Below are 23,337 nucleotides of genomic sequence, written 5' to 3'. Positions count from 1 at the left end.
TCACTCCTGAGGCTCACCCTTCAGCCAAAGATTTAACAGGGCCATAAAATAAAACGAGACTAAATGGGCACACCAGCCCGGGGCAAAGGATGATAAGGCAGGAGGGGACAGGAAAGCCGGTAACAGGGAACCCAAGGTCGAGAAGTGGAGGGTACTGACATGTTGTGGGGGTGGTATCCAGTGTCACAAAACAATTTGTATTGTTTAATGAAAAACTAGTTTGCTCTGTAAACCTTCATCTGAAGTACAACAAAAGAAAATTCAGTTACTTGGTTTGCACTAGCCACATTTCAAATGTTCAACAGCAACATGTGAGTAGTGACTTCCACACTGAAGTGCACAGATACACACTTCCATCACTGCCTGAAGTTCTAATGAACAGCAAAGGAATTCAGACCACAAACATACCCAACACATATATGGCTCACTGATTTTCAACAAAGGTACCAAAGCACTTCAATGGAGGAAAGTAAAATCTTTTTATCAAAAAATTTAATATCCATATGGGAAAAAATGAGCCTGATCCCTACTCAATACCATATGACAGAATTAATCAGAGCTGGATGATACAAGTGTAACAGCCAAAGCAATACAGCTTTTAGAAGAAAAGATAAGGCAAAGATTTCTTAGCTAACAAAGAATAATGATAAAAGAACATACTGGGGTGGAAAGGAGGAATATGTGGTCTCGTTAAAGGGATAGCAAATAGGGTCACACAACAACGTGTGTATAAATTTTTGTATAAGAAACTAACCTGAGCTGTAAAGTTTCACCTAAAGCACAATTAAAAAAACAAAAAAGAATGTATTGATAAATTATATTTATCAAGATTAAAGAACTTGTATCCAGAATGTATAAACATCTACAACTCAACAATAAAAGACTAAGGAGAAGAAAAAAATGGCCAAAAGATGTGAACGTTTTATAAAGGAAGACGAGTGATGTCCAATAAGCACATAAAAGAGAGTATACTCAACACCACAAGTCATCAGCGAAATATGAATTAATCACCTACCAATACAAACCTACAAGAATGGCTAATATAAAAAAGACTGATGCCACTAAATATTGGTGAGGATGGGGAAAAACTAAAATTTTTGGTAGGAGTATAAAGTGGTATCATGTCTGTCAGTTTGTTGTATTGTCGTGGCTTGCATGTTACTGTGATGTTGGAAGCTATGCCAGCAGGGTCACCCTTGGTGGTCAGGTTTCAGCAGAGCTTCTAGACTAACACAGACTAGGAAGAAGAACCTGGCAGTCTACTTCTGAAAAAACAGGCCAGTGAAAACCTTATGAGTTTCTGTCACATGGGGCTATGAGTCGGATCTGACTTGATAGCACCCAACAGCAACATTATAAAGTAGTATAACCACTTTAGAAAAACCTGGCAGTTTCTTGTAAAACTAAACATATACCTACTATTTAGGCCAACAATTTTACTTCTAACAATTTATCCAAAAGAAATGAAAATACATGTCCACAAAAACGTGTGTATGTGGATGTTCACAGCAGCTTTATCCAGAATAGTTAAAAACTAGAAGCCTCCTGACCATCAACAAGAAAACAGAGCAAGTGTGTTACATTGTTACATTTGTACTAAGAATACTACTCACCAATAAAAAGGAACAAACCACTGACACTTGCCACAATATGGATAAATCACACACACCGAAATGGACATACTGAATAACTACATTTACATGAAGTCCTAGAACAGGAAAAATATCTATGATGACAGAAATGAGAAAACTGGTTGTTTCATGGAAGACAGCATTGAGTGAGAAGAGGTATAAGGGAACATTCTGAACGTGAGCCTAAGTAGTATAGTTACTTACTGACCTCAAAAGAAAACAAGGAGCAAACAGTGCTGAAAAACTGTTATGGCGTAATGCCAAACTTAAAAATTGACTACTAAAACTTTACATCATAGGACAATAATAAAAGTCCGACAAATTTCAGATTTATTTTTATATTCAACAAACTCATTCTACAATGGAAATATTTACCATTGTCCTAAATCCAACACTGACTAACATTCTACCAAAACATTTCACATGGTCTCCTACTTTATAAGCAACACGTAATCAACTACAGGCTTATACCAGTAGGCAAAGATGAGCTTATCAATTTTCAAATTTACTTTCACTGTAGATCTCCTGACTTGCAAAGAAAAAAAAAAAGAGAGGAGAACCAATGGAGAAATCCATTTCCTTTAGACAAAATGCCAATCATTTTCCCACAGAACAATGCTGCATTAGTGATTTGGTTCCAAGACCAGCCCAAATAAGCAAATGTAACCCATAACTATTACTATAGTGCTACGCAACTTCTGGAGCCCTGGTGGCTCAGAGATTAGGAGCTCGTCTGCTAGCCAAATAGCCAACAGTTTGAATTCACCAGCCATTCCTTGGAAACCCTATGGGACAGCTCTACCCTCTCCTATAGGGTCACTATGAGACAGAATCGACTCAACGCCAATAGGTTTGGTTTTTTTTCATTCAACTTCTACCTACTACTATACTAGTATTATATACTAATATTATTGGTGTATTGGAAGGAAGGCCTGGTGATCTACTTCCAAAAAGAAGCCAGTGAAAACCCGATGGTCTGACCTCACTGTGCATGGGTCGCCATGTGTCTGGGCCAACTCAACGTCAGCTCACAACAATAAATGGATTACATATCAAGTTGGCTTCTGCAACCCTAACCACATTATTTCTTTTTATCATTTTATCTTCAAAGCAATTCACAACTGAACTTACTGAAAGTAATCCATTTAAAAAGTGAGAATGTTGACTTACAAGGTACAGTAATATAAAGCCTTTGGGATCTGAACTTTACATGCTCTGTGATGCTGGACAAAAGATTATTTAATTTCTTGAGCAAAGGCTCCTCATTCATAAAAATAGTTAGAACACGTATTTCACAGAATTTTTCTGAGCACTAAGTAACAATTCACATATACAAAAGCTCCTAGCATGTTAAGCATTATTTCCAAAAATAAACTGCAGAGCTTCCCATTTCATTTTGGAATCTACAAACTTTATGGACCAAGAACAAATGGGAATATCAAATTTAAATGTCCCCAAGGAAACAAAAAATTTCACACACTGTACAAAAGTCATTTAACTCCTAAAATCCAGAGAGGGTAACTTGGTAATACTGAAATTTATAAGGCACATGCTCTTGCCAGATACAGTTACTCAAATACATACTGTTTCTTTAAACAAAATCTTAGATATGGTTAGGTATGATCGTCCATCAATAGCGAACAGACTGAGTTAATTATGGCATATTTGTACAATGGAATACCATAAAAGCATATTAAAGTACCAACTAGATTTGAGTCTTCTGACAGAAATCTAAAAGTAAAAAAGAGAAACATGGCATATCCATCTATAATGCGACTGTAAAGACTTTCTAACTACGACTCAAGATCAGATGCAAACGATGCTAAATTTTGCTACCAAAAAAACGAAAAATAATTAAATAAATAAGTAACACTCCACCCCAGTTGAAAGACATATGACAAGACGGGACCCCTGCTGACCAATTCTGAGGCAATTTGAATATATGAGAAAATTTAAAAAATGGCATTAATGCAAAAGAATGAAACAGGACCCATACCTCACACCATGCACAAAAACTAACTCCAAGTGGATCAAAGACCTAAACATAAAGACTAAAACGATAAAGATCACGGAAGAAAAAACAGGGACAACCCTAGGAGCCCTAATACAAGGCATAAACAGAATACAAAACATTACCAAAAATGATGAAGAGAAACCCGATAATTGGGAGCTCCTAAAAATCAAACACCTATGCTCATCTGAAGACTTCACCAAAAGAGTAAAAAGACCACCTACAGACTGGGAAAGAATATTCAGCTATGACATCTCAGACCAGCGCCTGATCTCTAAAATCTACAAGATTCTGTCAAAACTCAACCACAAAAAGACAAACAACCCAATCAGGAAGCGGGCAAAGGATATGAACACACATTTCACTAAAGAAGATATTCAGGCAGTCAACAGATACATGAGAAAATGCTCTCGTTCATTAGCCATTAGAGAAATGCAAATTAAAACTACGATGAGATTCCATCTCACACCAACAAGGCTGGCATTAATCCAAAAAACACAAAATAATAAATGTTGGAGAGGCTGCGGACAGATTGGAACTCTCATACACTGCTGGTGGGAATGTAAAATGGTACAACCACTTTGGAAATCTATCTGGCATTATCTTAAACAGTTAGAAATAGAACTACCATACAACCCAGAAATCCTACTCCTCGGAATATACCCTAGAGATACAAGAGCCTTCACACAAACAGATATATGCACACCCATGTTTATTGAAGCTCTGTTTACAATAGCAAAAAGCTGGAAGCAACCAAGGTGTCCATCAACGGATGAATGGGTAAATAAATTGTGGTATATTCACACAATGGAATACTACGCATCGATAAAGAACAGTGACGAATCTCTGAAACATTTCATAACACGGAGGAACCTGGAAGGCATTATGCTGAGCGAAATGAGTCAGAGGCAAAAGGACAAATATTGTATAAGACCACTATTATAGGATCTTGAGAAAGAGTAAAAACTGAGAAGAACCACATACTTTTGTGGTTACGAAGGGGGGAGGGAGGGAGAGGGTTTTTTATTGATTAATCAGTAGATAAGAACTGCTTTGGGTGAAGGGAAAGACAACACTCAATACATGGAAGGTCAGCTCAATTGGACTGGACCAAAAGCAAAGAAGTTTCCGGGATAAAATGAATGCTTCAAAGGTCAGCGGAGCAGGGGCGGGAGTCTGGGGAACATGGTTTAAGGGGACTTCTAAGTCAATTGGCAAAATAATTCTATTATGAAAACATTCTGCATCCCACTTTGAAATGTGGCGTCTGGGGTCTTAAATGCTAACAAGCGGCCATCTAAGATGCATCAATTGGTCTCAACCCACCGGGAGCAAAGGAAAATGAAGAACACCAAGGTCACACGACAACTAAGAGCCCAAGAGACAGAAAGGGCCACATGAACCAGAGACCTACATCATCCTGAGACCAGAAAAACTAGTTGGTGCACGGCCACAATCGATGTCTGCCCTGACAGGGAGCACAACAGAGAACTCCTGAGGGAACAGGAGATCAGTGGGATATAGACCCCAAATTCTCATAAAAAGACCAGACTTAATGGTCTGACTGAGACTAGAGGAATCCCGGTGGCCATGCTCCCCAGACCTTCTGTTGGCACAGGACGGGAACCATCCCCAAAGACAACTCATCAGACATGAAAGGGACTGGTCAGCGGGTGGGAGAGAGATGCTGATGAAGAGTGAGCTAATTATATCAGGTGGTCACTTGAGACTGTGTTGGCAACTCTTGTCTGGAGGGGGGATGGGAGGATAGAGAGAGAGGGAAGCCGGCAAAATTGTCACGAAAGGAGAGACTGAAAGGGCTGACTCAATAGGGGGAGAGCAAGTGGGAGTACGGAGTAAAATGTATGTAAACTTATATGTGACAGACTGATTGGATTTGTAAATGTTCACTTGAAGCTTAATAAAAGTTAATAAAAAAAAAAAATGGCATTAATGTATTATAAAGGTCCCTGAGGGGCACAGTTCGAGCATGACTGCAGTTCGAACCCACCCAGTGGCACCACTGAAGAAAAGGCCTGGCTATCTGCTTCTGTTAAGATTACTGCCAAGAAAGCCCTACGGAACAGTTCTACTGTTTAACACACGGGGTTGCCATGAGTCAGAATCAACTCTACAGCAACTAACAACGGATTATAACTCATTGAATAAAACAGAAACAGTGAGTCCACCCTAATAGTTAGACATATAGACAGGGGAGAAGGGCAGGCTCTTCCATGTTATAGCATGCCACTGGATAACTGTGGAAACAGTAAAGGTTTGAAAATCACCAGTCCACAACTATCATAAAAAAGATTGGTTCGTGCAAGAATTATCAATGCGTGATGATAATTCTAAAGGAGAAAGTCTCATAAGGTACAGGATATTACTTACATGGCCTAAAAATAATTGAGGCTTCAGAAATTGCTTATTAATTGCAAGAAGAGAAACAGTGACTACATAATGGAGAAACTAAATACCATCTTGAATGAGTGATCAAAATTAGCATCATCAATGAAGCGCATGTCAATGACAGGCTTAAAGACTCTGTATGTCTCTGGATGTGATACTCAGAGAAGAACACAAGATCAATTATGGCTAGGGATATAGAATCTGGATCTCATCATGAAGAAACATCAGATAATGTCAAGCTGAGGAATGAGGAATATTCTATAAAATAACTTCCTTCAATTCTTAAAAAATGCCAATGTCATGAAAGACAAAGAAAGTCCATGGAACTATTCTAAATTAAAAGACTAAAACACATGACAATTAAATGAAATACAATATTCTAAGCTGGATTCTAGACTGGAAGGAAAAAATATTACGAAAGACATTACTGAGATAACTTTTGATACTTTACTACTGACTGTAGAGGACAGAATTACATCAAGATTAAATTCCCTCAATTTGATCAGCCAGTGTGGTGTTTGGACTCCACTGTTGTCATGGCACTTTGGGAGGAGTCGTTCTGCCAGACCCTGGTGCTGAAGATGTGGTCCGGGTGATTCCCTGGCCCCTTCCTTCCTACCGCCCCCTTCCAGCCTTTTCCCTCCCTCTTCTGGAAAGATGAGGAGTGCAGGCCTGGGTAAAGGAGTACCTCCTGGAAATTTATGGCTATGCTCATAGTAAATACAGTGCCTGTGAAGAACATGACTCACTGAAAGTCTGAGCGCAAAGCAACTGCTATAAAATTTCTCTCCATTGAAATAGGCCGTGAAGTTAGAAATCAAAATAAATTATTAGCCGAAATGGATTTACAATCTGATTCTACAACTGGATTTTGGGGTGAAACTACAGGGAACCTGAAGATTTTATCTAGAGGGAGTCAAATCAAGCTGCTGTGCTATATGATGCTGTTTTCATTGTCTTTTTTGTCATTTATTGGATTATTAAACTCAGGTGATAGTAAAAAAAAAATTCCTCAATTTGATAACTGCACAGTTTATAAGAAAACATCGTTGTTCTCAGGAAATAAACTCTGAATTATTAAGCAGTAAAAAAGACATGATGTATGAAAACTATCCCTCAAATAGTTTAAAAAATAACTGTGTGTATATGTAGTTTGATTATACACACATGGGGTACGAAGAAAATAATAAAGTGAATGTGGCAAAATATCAAAAATCAGTGAATTTAAGTAATGAGTATATGAGATATCTCTGTGTGATTCTTAAGACTTTTTTGTAATTTTGAAATTGTTTTAAATTAATAAGTGAAAAATTAAAAAAAAAAAAACACAGACATTGAAATTTCTAGAAAGATATACCCAAACAAAGATACAATCAATGAGGAAGGGGGAGGAGGAAAAGCAGACTCTCTACAAAGATCCTTTAAAACATAACAGCGACCTAGGAATAACTGTCCACCCAGCTGTTCTCTTTAACTACGTAGCCTCTGAGCCAGAATTTCGTAACCTGGGATCCATGTGCTCAAGGGGTCTGTGGACAGATTTCACTCGGTCCATGAATGGGATTGGGAAAAAAATTACATTTTAATTTTCATTAACCTTTAACTGATGTTTCTTTTTCAATTATGAATGCAGGCAACAAACAGTAGTTTTAGCAGGACCAGTAACTTTATCACCAATAAAAATCACGTATATTTTCACATTACAGTTACTGAGTTTCTCAAAATAAAGGATACACTATTTAGTATTTTCATATTATAATTATTTGTTAAATTTTATTTAATGCACTATATGAAAGAACCAACATATATCACTAACTTGCTTTTCAAGTATTTTGATAACTATATTTCAAAATAATTGGTTTCTTTGTAATCCTATGCATTTCATTTCATTCACTTAAAAATGTCATTCTGAAAAGGGATCCTTGAACAGGCTGCCCAAGGGTCCATGGCACAAAAAAGTTATGAACCTCTGTACTAAGCCATAGATCCTTCATTTTCTTATCTCACAATGAGGAAAATTAAAAAGTTTACAGCTTTCTGCTCTGCCATAAAACAAGGTATTAAGAAGATAGACATCACTGATAATGAACATTTAATCTAACCTCATTATTTAGTTTCTAATTTCCAGTAAGTAGCACAGCAAAAATTACTCAAAATATTAACTTGCAACTTTACGTGGACAAAGCACCCAATACGAAATACAATTCCCACACAGAGGCAGACAGGAATAAAAATGAATCAAGACCGTGAAATGTCTTACAGAGAATCTCAAAATGTTTATATCTTATGGAAACTGGTTAAAAACAAGGTACTATTTACCATCTCTCTTTTGGAAAATTTTTTAAAATTTCTTTAATGATTGGCTGGTAGCAGGCATCCCTCTCTGCTTTCCCAGTTTCACTCCAGTCTCTCACAAACTGTTTCAATGTTGATTTTAACTTATCCATGTCAAATGTAGATGCTGGCATAATCTTTCCATTCCCCTGTTTAAAAAAACAGAAATCAATTAGCTTCAGAGAAAGCAACCCATCTTGAATATGGTTAGACGTGCCACTAAGAGGCTATATAGGTGGATTAGTGTGTATATCACTAGCCTCTCACCTCAACCAGGGTTCAGTGCAGCTTGAGATCCTAAATGAAAAGAGTGTGGTGGTCTCACCTCAATCCTCAATAGATTAAGGTCCATTAATCATAAAACCACCATGTAATTGGGCAGTCTTTTACTCAAGAGAGGACCAGAACTGAGCTGCTATGGGAACCAAACATCTTCTCTAGGAGAGGGAAGAAAGCCTCTCCAGGTCATTTAAGCGGCAGTTATGGAAAGGCTCAAACTGGAGTGGCCCAACTGTGTCTATCCTTTGGATACAAAAAGAGGACTTCAGTTCCCATTATTGCCAGTCCCTTGAGACTTCTAAGTGGAATTAATTTCTTAAAGTAAAAGATAAATATCAGTAGATGTAAGATACTGAAAAAATGTTTAGCAAGGGAAATTAATCTTACAGAGCTAGTAAAGTTGTTTACAAACATTTTACCCACTAACCCTATTGCCAGAATAGTCAGAACACTATGTGAAGTGTATCAAAATGCAAATAATTTGTAGCATTAAAAAAAAAAAACGGTGTACAAATCTAGTTTCTGGCATTTTGTTCTATTATTAAACCTAATCATGTGACCGAGCATCTCAGTGAAAATGCTCTGTGAGTAAATGATCTTTGCAAAATTATAAAAACTGAATCCAGAAGGAAAACTCAAGACCTCAAAATACAGACGTTAAACCCCAAAATGAAAGCAAACAGAACTTTCACGTACATCTTCTCCATATTCTTTATTTTCAAACATATGTATGCAATCATTCACAATGGTCAGGAGTATTCCTTGATTATGGTCAATGCATTTCCGGATCTTGTCCAAGTGAAGAAGAAAGTGAGGAAGTAGTCTCTGTTGATTGGCTGGAAGCGATCGAAACTGCCTTTCTGTTCGGTGCACTCGCTCATGCATACTGGTGCTAGAACATAAAAGGTGTTTTTTTCAATTGGCAAAAGTTCTCATCACAGGCCAATCTTATTTTAAGGTTGTCTTTCTGTACAATTATTCCCTGATCATGTTGGCTACTGTCCTGTCATTAACAACCTTCCACCTAAATGGATTTCAACTTAGAAATGGTTTATGACTAATAAAAATGAACTTCTGCACCGATTAAAAGGGGGAAAAAAAGAAAACATAAAGGATTAATGTGCAATTCATTTATTTCTATTTCAGTTTTCAAACAAAATTTTCAGAAAACTAGTTGAATATTTTAGATTTCTCCACCAGTAAGCTGCAGAATGCTGCTTTGAAACTAAAGAATATACACAAAACATGTTCTAGTTAACTACTAAAAGCCAACCAAGTTGAGTTTTAAAAAAATATCATAAAAGCTCTAATGTACTGCAAAAGTAGTAAGCAATTTAAAAAAAAAAAAGCAATTAAAGGATTGAAATTCTATGGGGTGTTACATGTAAGACTCACAATTAGCATTCTGAAAGTTTATAGATACTTTTAAAGGCAACTTTGGGAACTATTTATTTATAAGACCAGAAAAGAGAACACCATTTAAAAAAGTTAAATACACACTCACAATGAAATGCAGTTTTACATAAATCGGATGGGTAAAACTTAAAAGCCTGACAATATAAAACACTGGCAAATGTGGAATAATTAGAACATTTATACACACTGACAGTTGGATGCATAAATTAGTATACCACTTTAGAAAATAACTGAACATTATCACATGCCCTATGACCTAGCAATTATACTTCTACGCAGGATATGCTCTTAAGAAACTCTTGCACATGGGCACCAAGAAACATAAACAAAATTTAGCTCAACAAGAAATAAGAAACAAAAAATCTGGAGAAAACCTGGAAGTTAATCACAAGTAGACTGAAGGAAGAAATTGTTTAGTTATACAATAGAATACACTGAAATTATTTAGTTACACACAATAACGTGGCTAAAACTCAGGAACGTAAGATATTTGTTGAAAAGAGCAAGTTGCATAAGAATACACAATGTACAATCCCATTTTATATAAAACTAAACGAGATATTATTTTAGGCACTGAACATATGTAGAAAAACTAAAAGGAATGCAAGGAATGAAAATTCAAGTCTTTCTTAAGGAAAAGAGAAAGGATAATGTGCTTTTTTAAAGCTGAGGGGTAGGTCCATGGGTGTTCGCCACATCACTTTCATATTATACATACACATATGCAAATATATGCCTATTTCTTTTAAACATTCTTTTGCAGTTACTCAATGTTTAAGGAAAATAAAAAGTATTGTTTTCATTTAGGTGCCAGAATCTCTCCATTCATCCAAATAATTTTTTTTTAACCTTCTTCTGCCAAATTACTTTCTAATTTCTGAACAGTAATGTTTAAAGAAGTTCAGAAGAAGCCCTTAACAAAACTTAAGCAAAAACCTGGAGTGTTTTTAGAAGCTTCTGTGTGTGCTGTTTTTTTTTTTTTTTTGGAAGGTAGGGTGCTGTGCGGATAATGTGAAGGGATCAAGTCGGCAGTGGCTGTGTTGATTTTTGCTTTTTTTCCTGGGACGCCGTGTAGAAGTGAGCTCTGAAGTCAGACAGATATGGGTTGAAATCCAGGTTATGCCAGCCATTTGCTGTATGACCCTGGGTAAATTACTTCCTTTCTCTGGGCCCCAAGTATCTCATCTACGAAAACAAGACAATATATAACAACAAAAATTCTGATGAGGATCATAGCAGCTACCATTTATTGAAGTTTAATAAATGCTAAACACTAAACCACGTCATTTAACACGGATTACTCTGCAAAATTCTCCTCAATACCTCGTGAGGTGGGTAACAATATGCTCCTCTGCCTACTTAATAGGGTTTCATTGAAAACTGAACAAAACACTACAACACTTGGCCCAGTGCCTGAACACACAGTATGCTCAAAAAATAGTAGGTACATTAATTTACATAATATGTTCACAATAAAAACATGAAAATTACAGCAATGTAAAGCACTCAGGGAAAAAAGGCTACTAATAATAATCCCTCTTACAGAGGCAGCCACTTCTAACCTTTCTAGCATATTTATCTGTTTTGTTGTCGCTGTTGTTGAAGATAGAGTCATCTACTCAAAATGTGGTACAAAGAACAACAGATCACTTGGAAGTGGTTAGAAATGCAGAATGTCAGGTCTCACCCAAGACCCACTGAATTAGAATTCGCCTTTTAATAAGATCCTCAGGTGATTTGTAAGCACATTAAAGTTTGAAAGGCACTTGTAATTCTTCATTCTTATCATAAGCATTTTCCTAGGTCAGGAATAAAAAAGTTCTCAAACATAACGTAATGTCTACAATAGCCGTTCACCATTCCATTTTATGCAGCCAAAATTTACTTAGCTATTTCCCAGCTACTGGACATTTAGAGGAAACCCTGGTGGCGTAGTGGTTAAGTGCTACAGCTGTCAACCACGAGGTTGGCAGTTCAAATCCACCAGGCGCTCCTTGGAAACTCTATGGGGCAGTTCTACTCTGTCCTACAGGGTTGCTGTGAGTCGGAATCGACTCGATGGCAGTGGGTTTGGTTTTTGGAAACCCTGGTGGCGTAGTGGTTAAGTGCTACGGCTGCTAATCAAAGGGTCATCAGTTCAAATCCACCAGGCACTCCTTGGAAACTCTATGCGGCAGTTCTATCCTGTCCTCTAGGGTCACTATCAGTCAGAATTGACTCGACGGCACTGGGTTTTGGACACTTAGAGGAAACCCTGGTGGCACAGTGGTTAAGAGCTACAGCTGCTTAACCAGAAGGTTAGCAGTTCGAATCTACCAGGCGCTCCTTGGACACCGTATGGGGCAGTTCTACTGTCCTACAGGTCGCTATGAGTTGGAATCGACTCTACAGCAAGGGGGTTGGCATTTTGGTTTGGGACATTTAGATACCTTTTGTGTTCAAAATCTGCCTATATTTTAGGGAAAAAAATACGACAAATTCCCAGAAGTAGAATTATCAGTTCAGAACAGACAAGCATTTTTAAGGCTCTTGATACAAACTGATTTTCCGAACGACTGTAACAATTTACATTCCTCTCAGCAGAGTACACAAAAGGGAACTATTTAAAGTGGCCGTGGTTAGGCAAATGGGGGCATTGCTGCTTCAGGGGTAGACTTCTTGCCTTCCATGCAGGAGACCTGGGTTCAATCACCTGTTGTGCAGCCACCACCCCCTCTCAGTAGAGGCTTGCATGTTGCTGAACAGGTTCTGACGAGCTTGCAGGCTAAGAAAGACTAGGAAGAATGTCCTCGCAATCCACTGGTGAAAAATCAGCCAATGAAAACTCTACAGGTCCCAATGATCTGATCTGCAACCAATCATGGGGACAGCACAGGACCAGGCAGCATTTCAGTCCATTGTGCATGGGGTCACCAGGAGTCTGGCAGCTCTGTGGCAGCTAATACCTAGAAGTTAGACAGACAGCAAGACTGCAGCAGTTTACAATTCATTGCCAACAGGTTAAACAGACTCACAGTACTTCGTTCCTGGTATTCTCGAGTACTGAGTGCCCTACAACAGCCTGCCCACACCTCAAAACTCAACACATCTAAACTTAACACATACCTCACTCAAAAACTTGCCCCTTCTCCTATATCACTCTTAATGATGAATCGAGCACCATACATCTACCCAAGTCAGAAACCAGAGTCATCCTAAAAGCCTCTTCTCTCAGTGCCATTCTTGATTATGATCAAGAAATCCAGGTCCTCTGATGCTACTTCATAAAGCTATCTGCAAATAACCTCACCCCCGCTACAAACTATGGCCCATTGGCTACCTGGCCTGTTTCTGTAAATAGAATTTTATCAGTACACAGCCACATCCATTTGTTTACGTATAGTCTACGGCTGTTTTCTCACTGCAATGGCAGAGTTGAACAGTTATAACAGAAACTCTCAGACCCTCGCTCAGAGCCTTAAATATTTATTATCTGGCCCTTTAAAGAAAAACCTTATTGAACGTTGCTTAAATGAACGTTTTACAAACATTCCGATTCGGAAGTAACTCAGCATCAGGCGGCCACCTCCTCAGGGGACTGCAGGAAGAAAGCAGAATCACTAGACATATTTCCCCAAAGGTACCTTTACCTCCAGCTCCCCAAAATCCTAAAAAGTTGATCTTGGTCCCGACTCTGACTCGGTCACCTCTCAGACTGAGACTGTGTGTGAGTCTAACCATGGCCCATTCCTCTACACTAGTTAAACTAGTCCAGGAATTCCAAAAAGGAAACCATACTTTATCAGAAATAAAGTCTGTCTCAACACAATTTAAATATTTATTAAATATATTAGTACCAGCTGCTGCCAAGTCAATTCCAACTCATAGCAACCCCATGTGTGTTAAGAGTAGAAGTGTGATACATACGATTCTTTAGGAAAGAGATCGCCAGGCCTTTCTCTCTTTTGAGGCACCTCTCAGGGGACTTGAACCTCAGCCTTTCAGTTGGCAGCCAAACGTGCTGTTTGCACCACTCAGGGACTCCTACCTCTTAAATACTCATGGTTAAATTTGTTTTACTAGTATCACTGCTTATTACTACAGGGTAAAATTTATGTGTACAATTTTGAACTTCAGGCCAGACTCTCACCACAATTTGACTGTGCAACCCTAGGCACACTGCTCACCTTTTCATTTGCCTATCTGCTCACCTGTGAAAATCAGCTCTAAGTTTCAACTTTTAAAATCTCACCTAACCATTATTTCTAAAGGTGGGATGTTTCGGCTTACATATTTGCTTCTTCAACTGTAGTATTTTCTGCATGCCTAGATAACTTTTCATAACGTAAGTGGTCTTTTAAGGCTAACAACATTTTTGCTATTCAGTATAATGCTATAACCATTTTCATCTTCATTAGGATATGTACAAAATACAAAATTAAGCAAAAGAAAACAGTGAGAAGACATTTCTTGCCCTTTGATTTTTTAATCTAAAATCTCCTACATATTGACCAAAAAGACATTTTGCAGTAAATCCAAATCCTCCGAAATTTGAAAGTACTTGGTAAGGGTCTAGAACAGACTGGCCGTCAGATGATGAAGAAAAGGCTGTATCTATATCTGCACTGTCCAATACAACAGACTCTAGCCACATACGCCTACTGAGCACCTGAAATGCAGCCAGTGAGACTGAGGAACTGAATTTTAAATTGTATTTAATTTTAATTAATTTAAACTTAAATTTAGCCAGATGCGACTAGTGGCTATAGAACGGGACAGTGCATATTCCATAAAATGCTGGAATATAACAATCCAGTGTGCTTCTTGCTACGCAATGCTTTCCATTTGCCTAGTTCTTTAAGTGAGATTTTAAAAACCTATTCTTAACGATATGCTATTTTTTTTTTATTCTTAACGATATGCTATTTTCACTCCAAAGGAGCTCGACGGCACAGCAGTTAAGCACGTGGCTTCTAACCGAAAGGTCAGCGGTTCGAACCCACTAGCTGCTCCACAGGAGAAAGATGTGGCATTCTGCTTCCATGAAGATTTCAGCCTTGGAAGCCCTAGGGGCCAGTTCTACTCTGGCCTATAGGTTCGCTGTGAGTCAGAATCAACTCAATGGCAATGGGTTTATTTTTAGCTCATGGATTTGAAATGTTTCATCCAGAGAATACATGCAAATAAACAGGATTTTTTTTTTTTAAAGAAATTTTCTTTGATCCCACATTAAACCTGGAAAGGAAAGGGATAAGGGTAAGTATAGGAAACAGTATCACAACCACTAGAACATGCACACAGATGCCCTTGCCTATACAGCCGAGCCAAAGGCCTGAGAAAGGCTCCTCAGATAACCTAATCACAGGTTTACTAAATCTAAATTGGACCTAATATATTAAAACCAGGTACAAAAATTATATTCAACCAAACAAGTCTACTATATTTCTAATGCATTTCCCAACATCCTCAAACTTCAATAGTAAAATGTACCAGGTTTTTCTGCACCTTCCACTTTTAGCTACTTGACGTCCAGCTGCTTCACCTCATTGTATGGTTCTTCCAGGCATAATTCTTGAGTCAAATTCAATTCTCTGAATGTCTGCCTTCTTTCCTCAGATTTTAAATCTAGAGAAATAAAATCCTCAAACTACCATCTACCTTTTGGGCCCCTTAAGTGACAGTCCCACTGCCTGGGCTTAATTAGTAAATTATTTTGTAAAGATCTACAGACTACAAACATTTATGTCACAAGTGTGTTACAGAATAGAAATGCTCCACAGGGTTTTTGTGGCTATAATCTTTACAGGAGCAGATCGCCAGGCCTTTCTTCTGAGGCTCAAACAGCCAACCTTTAGGTTAATAGTGCAAACTGCTTGTTTCACCCAGGGACCTTCAATGAAATTCTAAATAACTTTAAGCTTTTATGAAGCACGTTTCTAATTCAGAATAACACACTAGTTTACCCAGCAGTTAAAAACTGACAGATTATTTAGTGCCATAAAAATGAGGCTCAGGCTGTGCCCTTGAGGAGGTCACAAACAAGCAAGAGATTTATATACATAAACTACAATACAAAGTTGAACAAAGTTTGCATACGGTACAGCAAAGGCCCATCTAAGAAAACAGTTTTGCCTGCAAAGGAGGTCCTGTTGGTCTGACTCCAATTGTAAACGCAGAACATAGCTATCTTTGGATTTACGTATCTCTTACACGAATAAAAGTGTTATCTTTATCTGAAAACCCAGCTCATTTAAGCCCTGTTCGGATCTTGGAATTATGAATTTGTCTTTAAGCTATTCTAACATCTACAAGAAACCCACTATTCACTATCCAAAAGTGAAAGAAAGTTGTATTATCAATGAGGAACAAAGAGCATGCATAAAGGTCGTATCACCGTGCCCAGCCCATGCTCAGCATTCAATACCTATTTGCAGAATAAAAGGACATAAATTAGGCTGTTCATATGTGTCTCCTCTCCGGCATTTCCCTCACGGATAATCAGTAAACTTTAGAACTTCTAGACCACCTCTCCCCTTAATTTCAAGCAACAGTTAAAACTATTGAGCAGCAGCAATCAATCGCTCACCGCAAACGTGCACGAGCCAAGGAGGTAGGGTGGAAATCTTACGCTGCTCACACGAACTGGTAAGAGTTCAGGGAAATGCGTCCCATGGCATCCCACGTGTAGGTGAACTTGAGCTCTCCGTATGTTCAGTTTGGAGGGCATCGACAATACAGACAAATCACGCCCAACGCTGGACGACTTTACCACCATCGCCTTCTATCAGAAATTGTTACAGAACTTATTTGATTTTCTGATTTTCCGGTCACCCCCACCGGCCTCAAAGCCAAACCTTTAACGCAGATGGAAGACAAGAGAGCTAACGCGCTCCTGATGTCAGAAGACACACGGCTGAGCAGCAGGCAGCAGGGCAGGAACGCGGGTGTGCAGGGCCGGGAGGGGCTGGGGTGGTGCGAGGTGACTCCGGGGCCCGGAGGTCAGCTCCGGCGGCCAGGTCGGGCGCCCCCGGGGGCGTGGCGGCCGGAGGGCGAGCGCGCCGAGCGCGACCGATTCGGCGGGTCCGCCGCAGGCAGCGGGCACCCCGATGGCCTGGGCTGGGGTTCACCACGAGCTCCTTACCCGTAGTAGCGGAAGGCATTAATGATCTTCCAGAAGTGCTCGCGCTCGAGCCGCTCCTCCTCCTCCTCGGTGCTGCGCGCGGCCGCCGCCGAAACCGCCGCGGCCGAGCCCAAACGCCCGGCAGAGAACTGCACTTCCACTTCCTCACTCCCACCGTCGCCACCGCGGCCGCCTCCCCCGGAGCCCTCCGGCAGCTGCGAGGCGGGCGGCGGAGGGCGCCGCCGTCGTTGCATCGCCGCCCCGGCCCGGAGCCTGGCTCGCTTGTGCCTCGTCGCCAGGGAAAGCGTGGTGGCGGCTGCTCGGCCTTCCTCTAGACGGCGCCCGCCGCGGACATACCCCCAGCTCGCGGCGCGCTCCGCCCCCGCCGCCCTCAGGCCTCCATCCACGCCGGGCTCCGCCAGGTCTTCAGCGCTCCGGTAACACGCGCGCGTGCGCGGGTACTACGAAGGGCCGCGGCCGCCTGCGCTCTTTTGCCGGCGGGCTGCGGCGGCGGCGGCGGCGGCGGCGGCGGCGGCGCGTGACGTCACGACGGTGCGTCCTGGGGAGGGGGCTGGGGCCAGGTAGGAGGAGCGAGGGAGGCGATCCCTGGCCGGGTGGGGCGGCCACAGCTGGCAGCTGGTGAGCTGCCGTGTGCGCGGTGATTAAGCGCCTGCAAAGCTCGACTGTGGAACAGGCAAGTAAACCCAGGTTCAAGGCATTAGCAAAGGAGGGGAAAGCGAAAAGAAAAAGTTCAACTTTGACGAACTAATTCTGAATTTTGATTACGGGAAATCTAGAAGGAAGGCTTTAGAGTCACATAAATTTAAGTTTTAATTAATTTCCTAAATGAATTTTTACTTTTAATCACCTATGGGCGAGGCACCACAACCTTCCGTGTTTAAGGGCGTGACTGGAGATGGTAGAAGATGAGGAAGACAGAGGGACCTAACTCTGTTCGCTACCTGTGCTGGAGCGGTATGCCCTGAGCTTTGGCCAAGGGACACCTCTTTGCATCTAATGGTGGCCTTTAGCAATGCTGGACTTAACCTCTTCCTTTTCTTCACCTACATTCTCACTCACTTTTTGCCTCATTTTTCTCTGGCGTGAGGACTAAGACGGCTGCCGTGCCTGCATTTAATGTTACTCTTAGAAAATAATTTATTCAATTCAATTTAATCCGCCAGTCAGGGAGTTGTTAGGCCCTGGAAGAATCCCATCACCCAGCAAATCAACCGTACAAAATAATGGTAAAAATAAGGGAAAGATTGTTTTGTTTAGAAGAATTAGACATGCTCAAACAAACAAAAAACCCAAACCCATTGCCATCCAGTGGATTCCGACTCATAGCGACCCTATAGGACAGGGTAAAACTGCCTCGTAGAGTTTCCAAGGAGCGCGTGGTGGATTCTAACTGCCGACCTTTTGGTTAGCAGCCATAGCACTTAACCACTCCACCAGGGTTTCCAGATACGCCCAGGCACTATAAATTCTGTTAGAAGGATATAATCATATAGTAAATGAAGTGGCTATACATTTTCATGATTTCAATCAATAATTGAAATAAAGAAAACAGTAAACAGTTGCTGTCTGAGTTAATTCTGACTCCTCCCAACCCATGTGTGTCAAGACAGAACTGTGCTCCATAGGGTTTTCAATGGCTGATTTTTCAGAAGTAGATTGCCAGGCCTCTCTTCTGAAGCGCCTCTGGATGGACTCCAACTCTGGTTAGCAGCAGAGCATGTTATCTGGTTATCTGTTTGCATCACCCAGTTGCCAAATGAAATAAAAGCAATGCTAAAATAAATACTGTGGTTATTAATGCTTATTTTGATAAAAGATTTTTCTAAAACTTCAAAGTCAATTTTTTTAACAGGATACTAATACAAGGTTCAGAATTCAAAAGGAAAATGCAGAAAGTAGCAAATGTGAAAAAATTCTTTACCCCTCCCCATAGACACTCATTGCCCTAGGCTGGGCTCTAGAGAAACAAAACCAGTAAAGCATATAAATCTATGTATAAAAATATAGAGAGATTTATATCAAGTAAATGGCTCACGCAGTTGTAGAGGCTGGAACATCCCAAGTCCGTGGGTCAGGCAGGAAGTTCCTCCTGATTCATGTAGCCGCAGGGGCCGTGAACCAAGATCAGCAGGTAAGGAATCAAGGTCAGCAGGTAAGGTGCTAGCTTAAGTCCCACAAACAGGAGGTCAGATGAACAGGAGCCAGCTGCAGGACCGGGAGCGAGCAAAGGTCCATGAGCCTTGCGAGAAAGTCTACTATATATTGGATGAAGGCCATGTCCCCAAGAAAACTCCCTTTCAACTGATTGGCTCCTCACAGCGGATCCAATCATGGGGGCAATCACATTATATCAGTTCTCATCATGTAAGTGATTACATCGTTATATGACTACCAAACTATATCGTAACTGCCAAACCACTGAGAATCATGACCCAGCCAAGCTGACACACAACCTTAACCATCATACTTATATCCCCTCCCCAGACACAATATACCAATTCCTTCCTTATTCAATAATTTTTCTTAGAGACTGTTGTTTGAAAATTGTGCATAAATTCTCATAATACTAATTGTTAATACTGTTTTCATATACACACACAAATTATAATAATTTGTGACATGTACTGAAATAGGTCAGATTGACCTAACTGGTATAGGTCAGAATGCCATGGATGATAATCAGCTATGTACTTTTCAGTTGCTCAGTCCTGGGCAGTATGACAAATATTTTGAAAGTAGTTTTATATGTAGAGGCTTTCTTGTTTTTGTCTCATAACCTAGTGAGAGTCTTAGGGCCTGTTTCATTAAGGGGCTCAACTTTAAACTCACTTATGATTTCACAGACGAGGAAACTGGGGAATAGAACTATTAAGTGACCTACATTGGGTCAGTGGCACTCTACCTGGCCCCCACCCTCAACCCCAGTCTTAAGCCTTTTATTGTATCAGTATTTGGTTATGACTTTGGGTATACTCTAAAAATACTATGCTATCTAACATTTGTTTATCATTTTACACTTTTTCAAAATTTTTACCATTTTATCACCTTATTTGTTCCTCATAAAAGCTCTGTGAAGGTGCTATTATTATTCATCTTTAACGAATGAAGAAACAGACTCTGAGACATTGATTTTCTTGCTTAGGGACACGTAAATAGCAAGAGTTGAACTTCATTCATTCTCCCCTCCCTCCCTCCAACAAAGGTGCTGACTATCTCCTATGTTTCTTGCAGTGAGCTGAAGGCAGCTAGAAGCTAGTAGAAGCTATAGGCTTCTAATTTTAACTCTGCAGCTTAGTAACTCCAACCTGTTGAAAAACTTACAGCCTTGATTGTATCGTAACAGTACCCTTCTTACAGGGTCAATGGGAAGAATAAATGAGGTAGAGTGGGAAATGCCTGGTAAATGTAATTTTCTCCCACTCTTTTAGATGTATTTAGAATAAATGTTTGAGTTTGTTTTAAAACACTTTTCTTCAGACTTCTTTGATCTAACTTCTTTGCGAAGAGTTTCCCTAGAAATCTTTGTAAACCATGGAGCCTTTTGAACTGAAAGTTTTGGGAATGTTTTCACCACAGATAGGTCTGTTAATCTCCAGGGATTAGTAACGGAAAAGCCGTCACGCTTTGTCTCGATACTCTGAATAACTAACTGTTAGTTAAGTTAAAGCTCGTCCACGCACACACGCATACATCGTTGATGGGAATGGTACAGCCATGCTAGAAACGAGGATGGCAGTTTTCGTTTTTTACAAAACTAAACATCCATTTGCCATACAACCCAACAATTGAACTCTTGGACATTTATCCCAAGAAATGAAAACTTATGTTCACACAAAAACCTATACATGAATAGTCATAGCAGCTTTATTTGCAAAAACCCAAAACTGGAAACAACCCAAATGTCCTTCAGCAGATGTATGGTTAAACTGTGGCACATCCATACTATGGAACACTATTCAGCAATAACAAGGACTTGATTATTGATACATGCAATAACTTAGATGATCCTCAAGGGAATTATGCTATGAAAAAAATCTTAAAAGATTATCATAAAAAATGGCATGGGGAGGTGTCTGACCTTCTCCAGCTCCACAAGGGAGAAGGAGAACCAAGATCAACAGCACAAGGCTGACTCCCATGAGGTGGAGGCCAAAAAAACCTCTCTCTGCCATCTCTACCAATTCTGATACCAACTGTCCCTCTCACGGCACTCTACTTCTCTACTGGGTTCAATAATTCATTGCAATGGCCACACAGAACATACTCACAATTAGGGGGTTTATTAGGGAAGTTAACAGTTACAATTCAGGCTCAAGAACATTCAGGATACAGTTCTTCCATCAGGATAGCCTCCACCCATCTCGGCTCACAGGTACACCTCTCCCTGGCCCTCAGGCTCTGCCCAAAAACACTCAGCTTTCTCTCTCCATGGTCTGGGAAGCCCACCGTGCTGTCTCCTGCTGCCAGGTCTCTCCTGCTGGTCACTCCTTCCTCGGTGGCGGTGGGCTTCTCTCTGCTCTGGAATTGGCTCTCTTTTAAGGCAAAACTGACCAATCCCCTTGGTTGACCACAATTACCCTATCACACTGTCATGGATTGAATTGTGTCCCCCCAAAATATCTGTCAACTTCGCTAGGTCATGATTCCCAGTACTGTATGATTGTGTACCATTTTACCATCTATGTGATTTCCCTGTGTGTTGTAAATCCTATCACTATGATGTAATAAGATGGTGTATTAGTTATCTAGTGCTGCAATAACAGAAATACCACAAGTGGATGGCTTTAACAAAGAGAAATTTATTTTCTCACAGTCTAGTAGGTTACAAGTCCATATTCAAGGTGTTGGCTTCAGGGGAAGGCTTTCTCTCTCTGTCAGCTCTGGAGGAAGATCCTTGTCCTCAATCTTCCCCTGGTGAAGGAGCTTCTCAGGTGCAGGGACCCTGTGTTCAAAGTATGCGCTCTGTTCTCTGTGCTGCTTTCTCCGTGGTACGAGGTGCCCAAGTCTCCGCTTGCTTCCTTTTCCTTTTATCTCTTAAAAGATAAATGGTGGTGCAGGCCACACCCCAGGGAAACTCCCTTTACCTTGGATCAGGGAGGTGACCTCAGTAAGGGTGGTGTTACAATCCCACCCTAATCCTCTCAACATAAAATTACAATCACAAGATGGAGGACTACCACACAATACTGGGAATCATGGCCTACCCAAGTTGATACACACATTTTTTGGGGGACACAATTTAATCCATGACAGATGGATTAGTGGTATATATATTGATGACATCTATAAGATTAGATAGGGTTTTTAAGCCAATCTCTTTTGATTTACAAAAGAGAGAAGTGGGGACCTTATACCACCAAGAAAGCAGAGCCGAGAGCAGTGTGTGTCCTTCAGACCTGAGGTTCCTGCACGGAGATGTTCCCAGACCAAAGGAAGACTGATGTATCACAAGGACCTTCCTGCATAACTGACAGAGACAGAAAGCCTTCCCCTGGAGCCGGCGCCCTGAATTTGGGCTTCTAGCTTACTGGACTGTGAGAAAATGAACTTCTCTTTGTTAATGCCATCCACTTGTGATATTCCTGTTACAGTAGCACTAGATAACTAAGACACATACAGTTACCTGGGTGGGAGTTACAAGATCATGGCTAGAAAGGCCACACACAATAGGAATTAATCACACCACAGTTATATATTTTATGATCCCATATATAACCCACTGCCATCAAGTCGATTCCAACTCATAGTGACCCTATAGGACAGAGTAGAACTGTCCCATAGTTTCCAAAGAGCACCTGGCGGATTTGAACTGCCAACCTCTTGGTTAGCAACCATAGCACTTAACCACTATGCCACCAGGGTTTCCAATCATATATACCTATATAATATATAGGTATATATATATATATATCCCATATATAGCATTCTTGAAATTACAGAATTAAAGAAACAGAGAACAGATAAGTGGTTGCCAGGTTTTGAGGCTACTGGTGAGGAAGGGAAGTAGCTATGGCTATAAAGGGGTAGCACGAGGGATCCGTGAGATGGAACTATTTTGTGTCTTTACTATGTGTGGTGGTCACATAAATATACAAATGATAAAATTGCATAAATACAGGTATATGTCCCCCCCCCCC

At 40.3% G+C, this 23,337-nt stretch overlaps 1 protein-coding gene and 1 pseudogene across 4 annotated transcripts in view; one reads left to right on the top strand and one right to left on the bottom strand.

The window, feature by feature from the left end:
* The window catches only part of CARNMT1 (carnosine N-methyltransferase 1), a 47,074-nt gene extending 27,738 nt beyond the window's left edge, over positions 1–19,336 (bottom strand). Inside the window, exons 1-3 of one of the 4 annotated variants that reach the window (XM_010587506.3) lie at positions 19,236–19,336; positions 9,361–9,556; positions 8,371–8,534 (exon numbers count right to left, since the gene is read on the bottom strand). In XM_010587506.3, the coding sequence (XP_010585808.1) occupies positions 8,371–8,534; positions 9,361–9,549 (353 nt within the window). In that variant the 5' untranslated portion in view covers positions 9,550–9,556; positions 19,236–19,336. Of the gene's footprint in view, positions 1–8,370; positions 8,535–9,360; positions 9,557–16,645; positions 17,067–17,200; positions 17,493–17,536; positions 17,644–19,235 lie in introns of those variants that run through there. The other 3 variants (XM_064291220.1, XM_003407359.4, XM_010587504.3) reach the window with 3 other exon arrangements.
* LOC111749815 (BET1 homolog) lies at positions 4,208–7,385 on the top strand (annotated as a pseudogene).
* Positions 19,337–23,337: the final 4,001 nt, after the last annotated feature.

This window comes from Loxodonta africana, chromosome 9 (genome assembly GCF_030014295.1).
Source record: "Loxodonta africana isolate mLoxAfr1 chromosome 9, mLoxAfr1.hap2, whole genome shotgun sequence".
NCBI classification, from domain to species: domain Eukaryota; kingdom Metazoa; phylum Chordata; class Mammalia; order Proboscidea; family Elephantidae; genus Loxodonta; species Loxodonta africana.
This window is presented reverse-complemented; position numbering and strand designations above follow the sequence as displayed.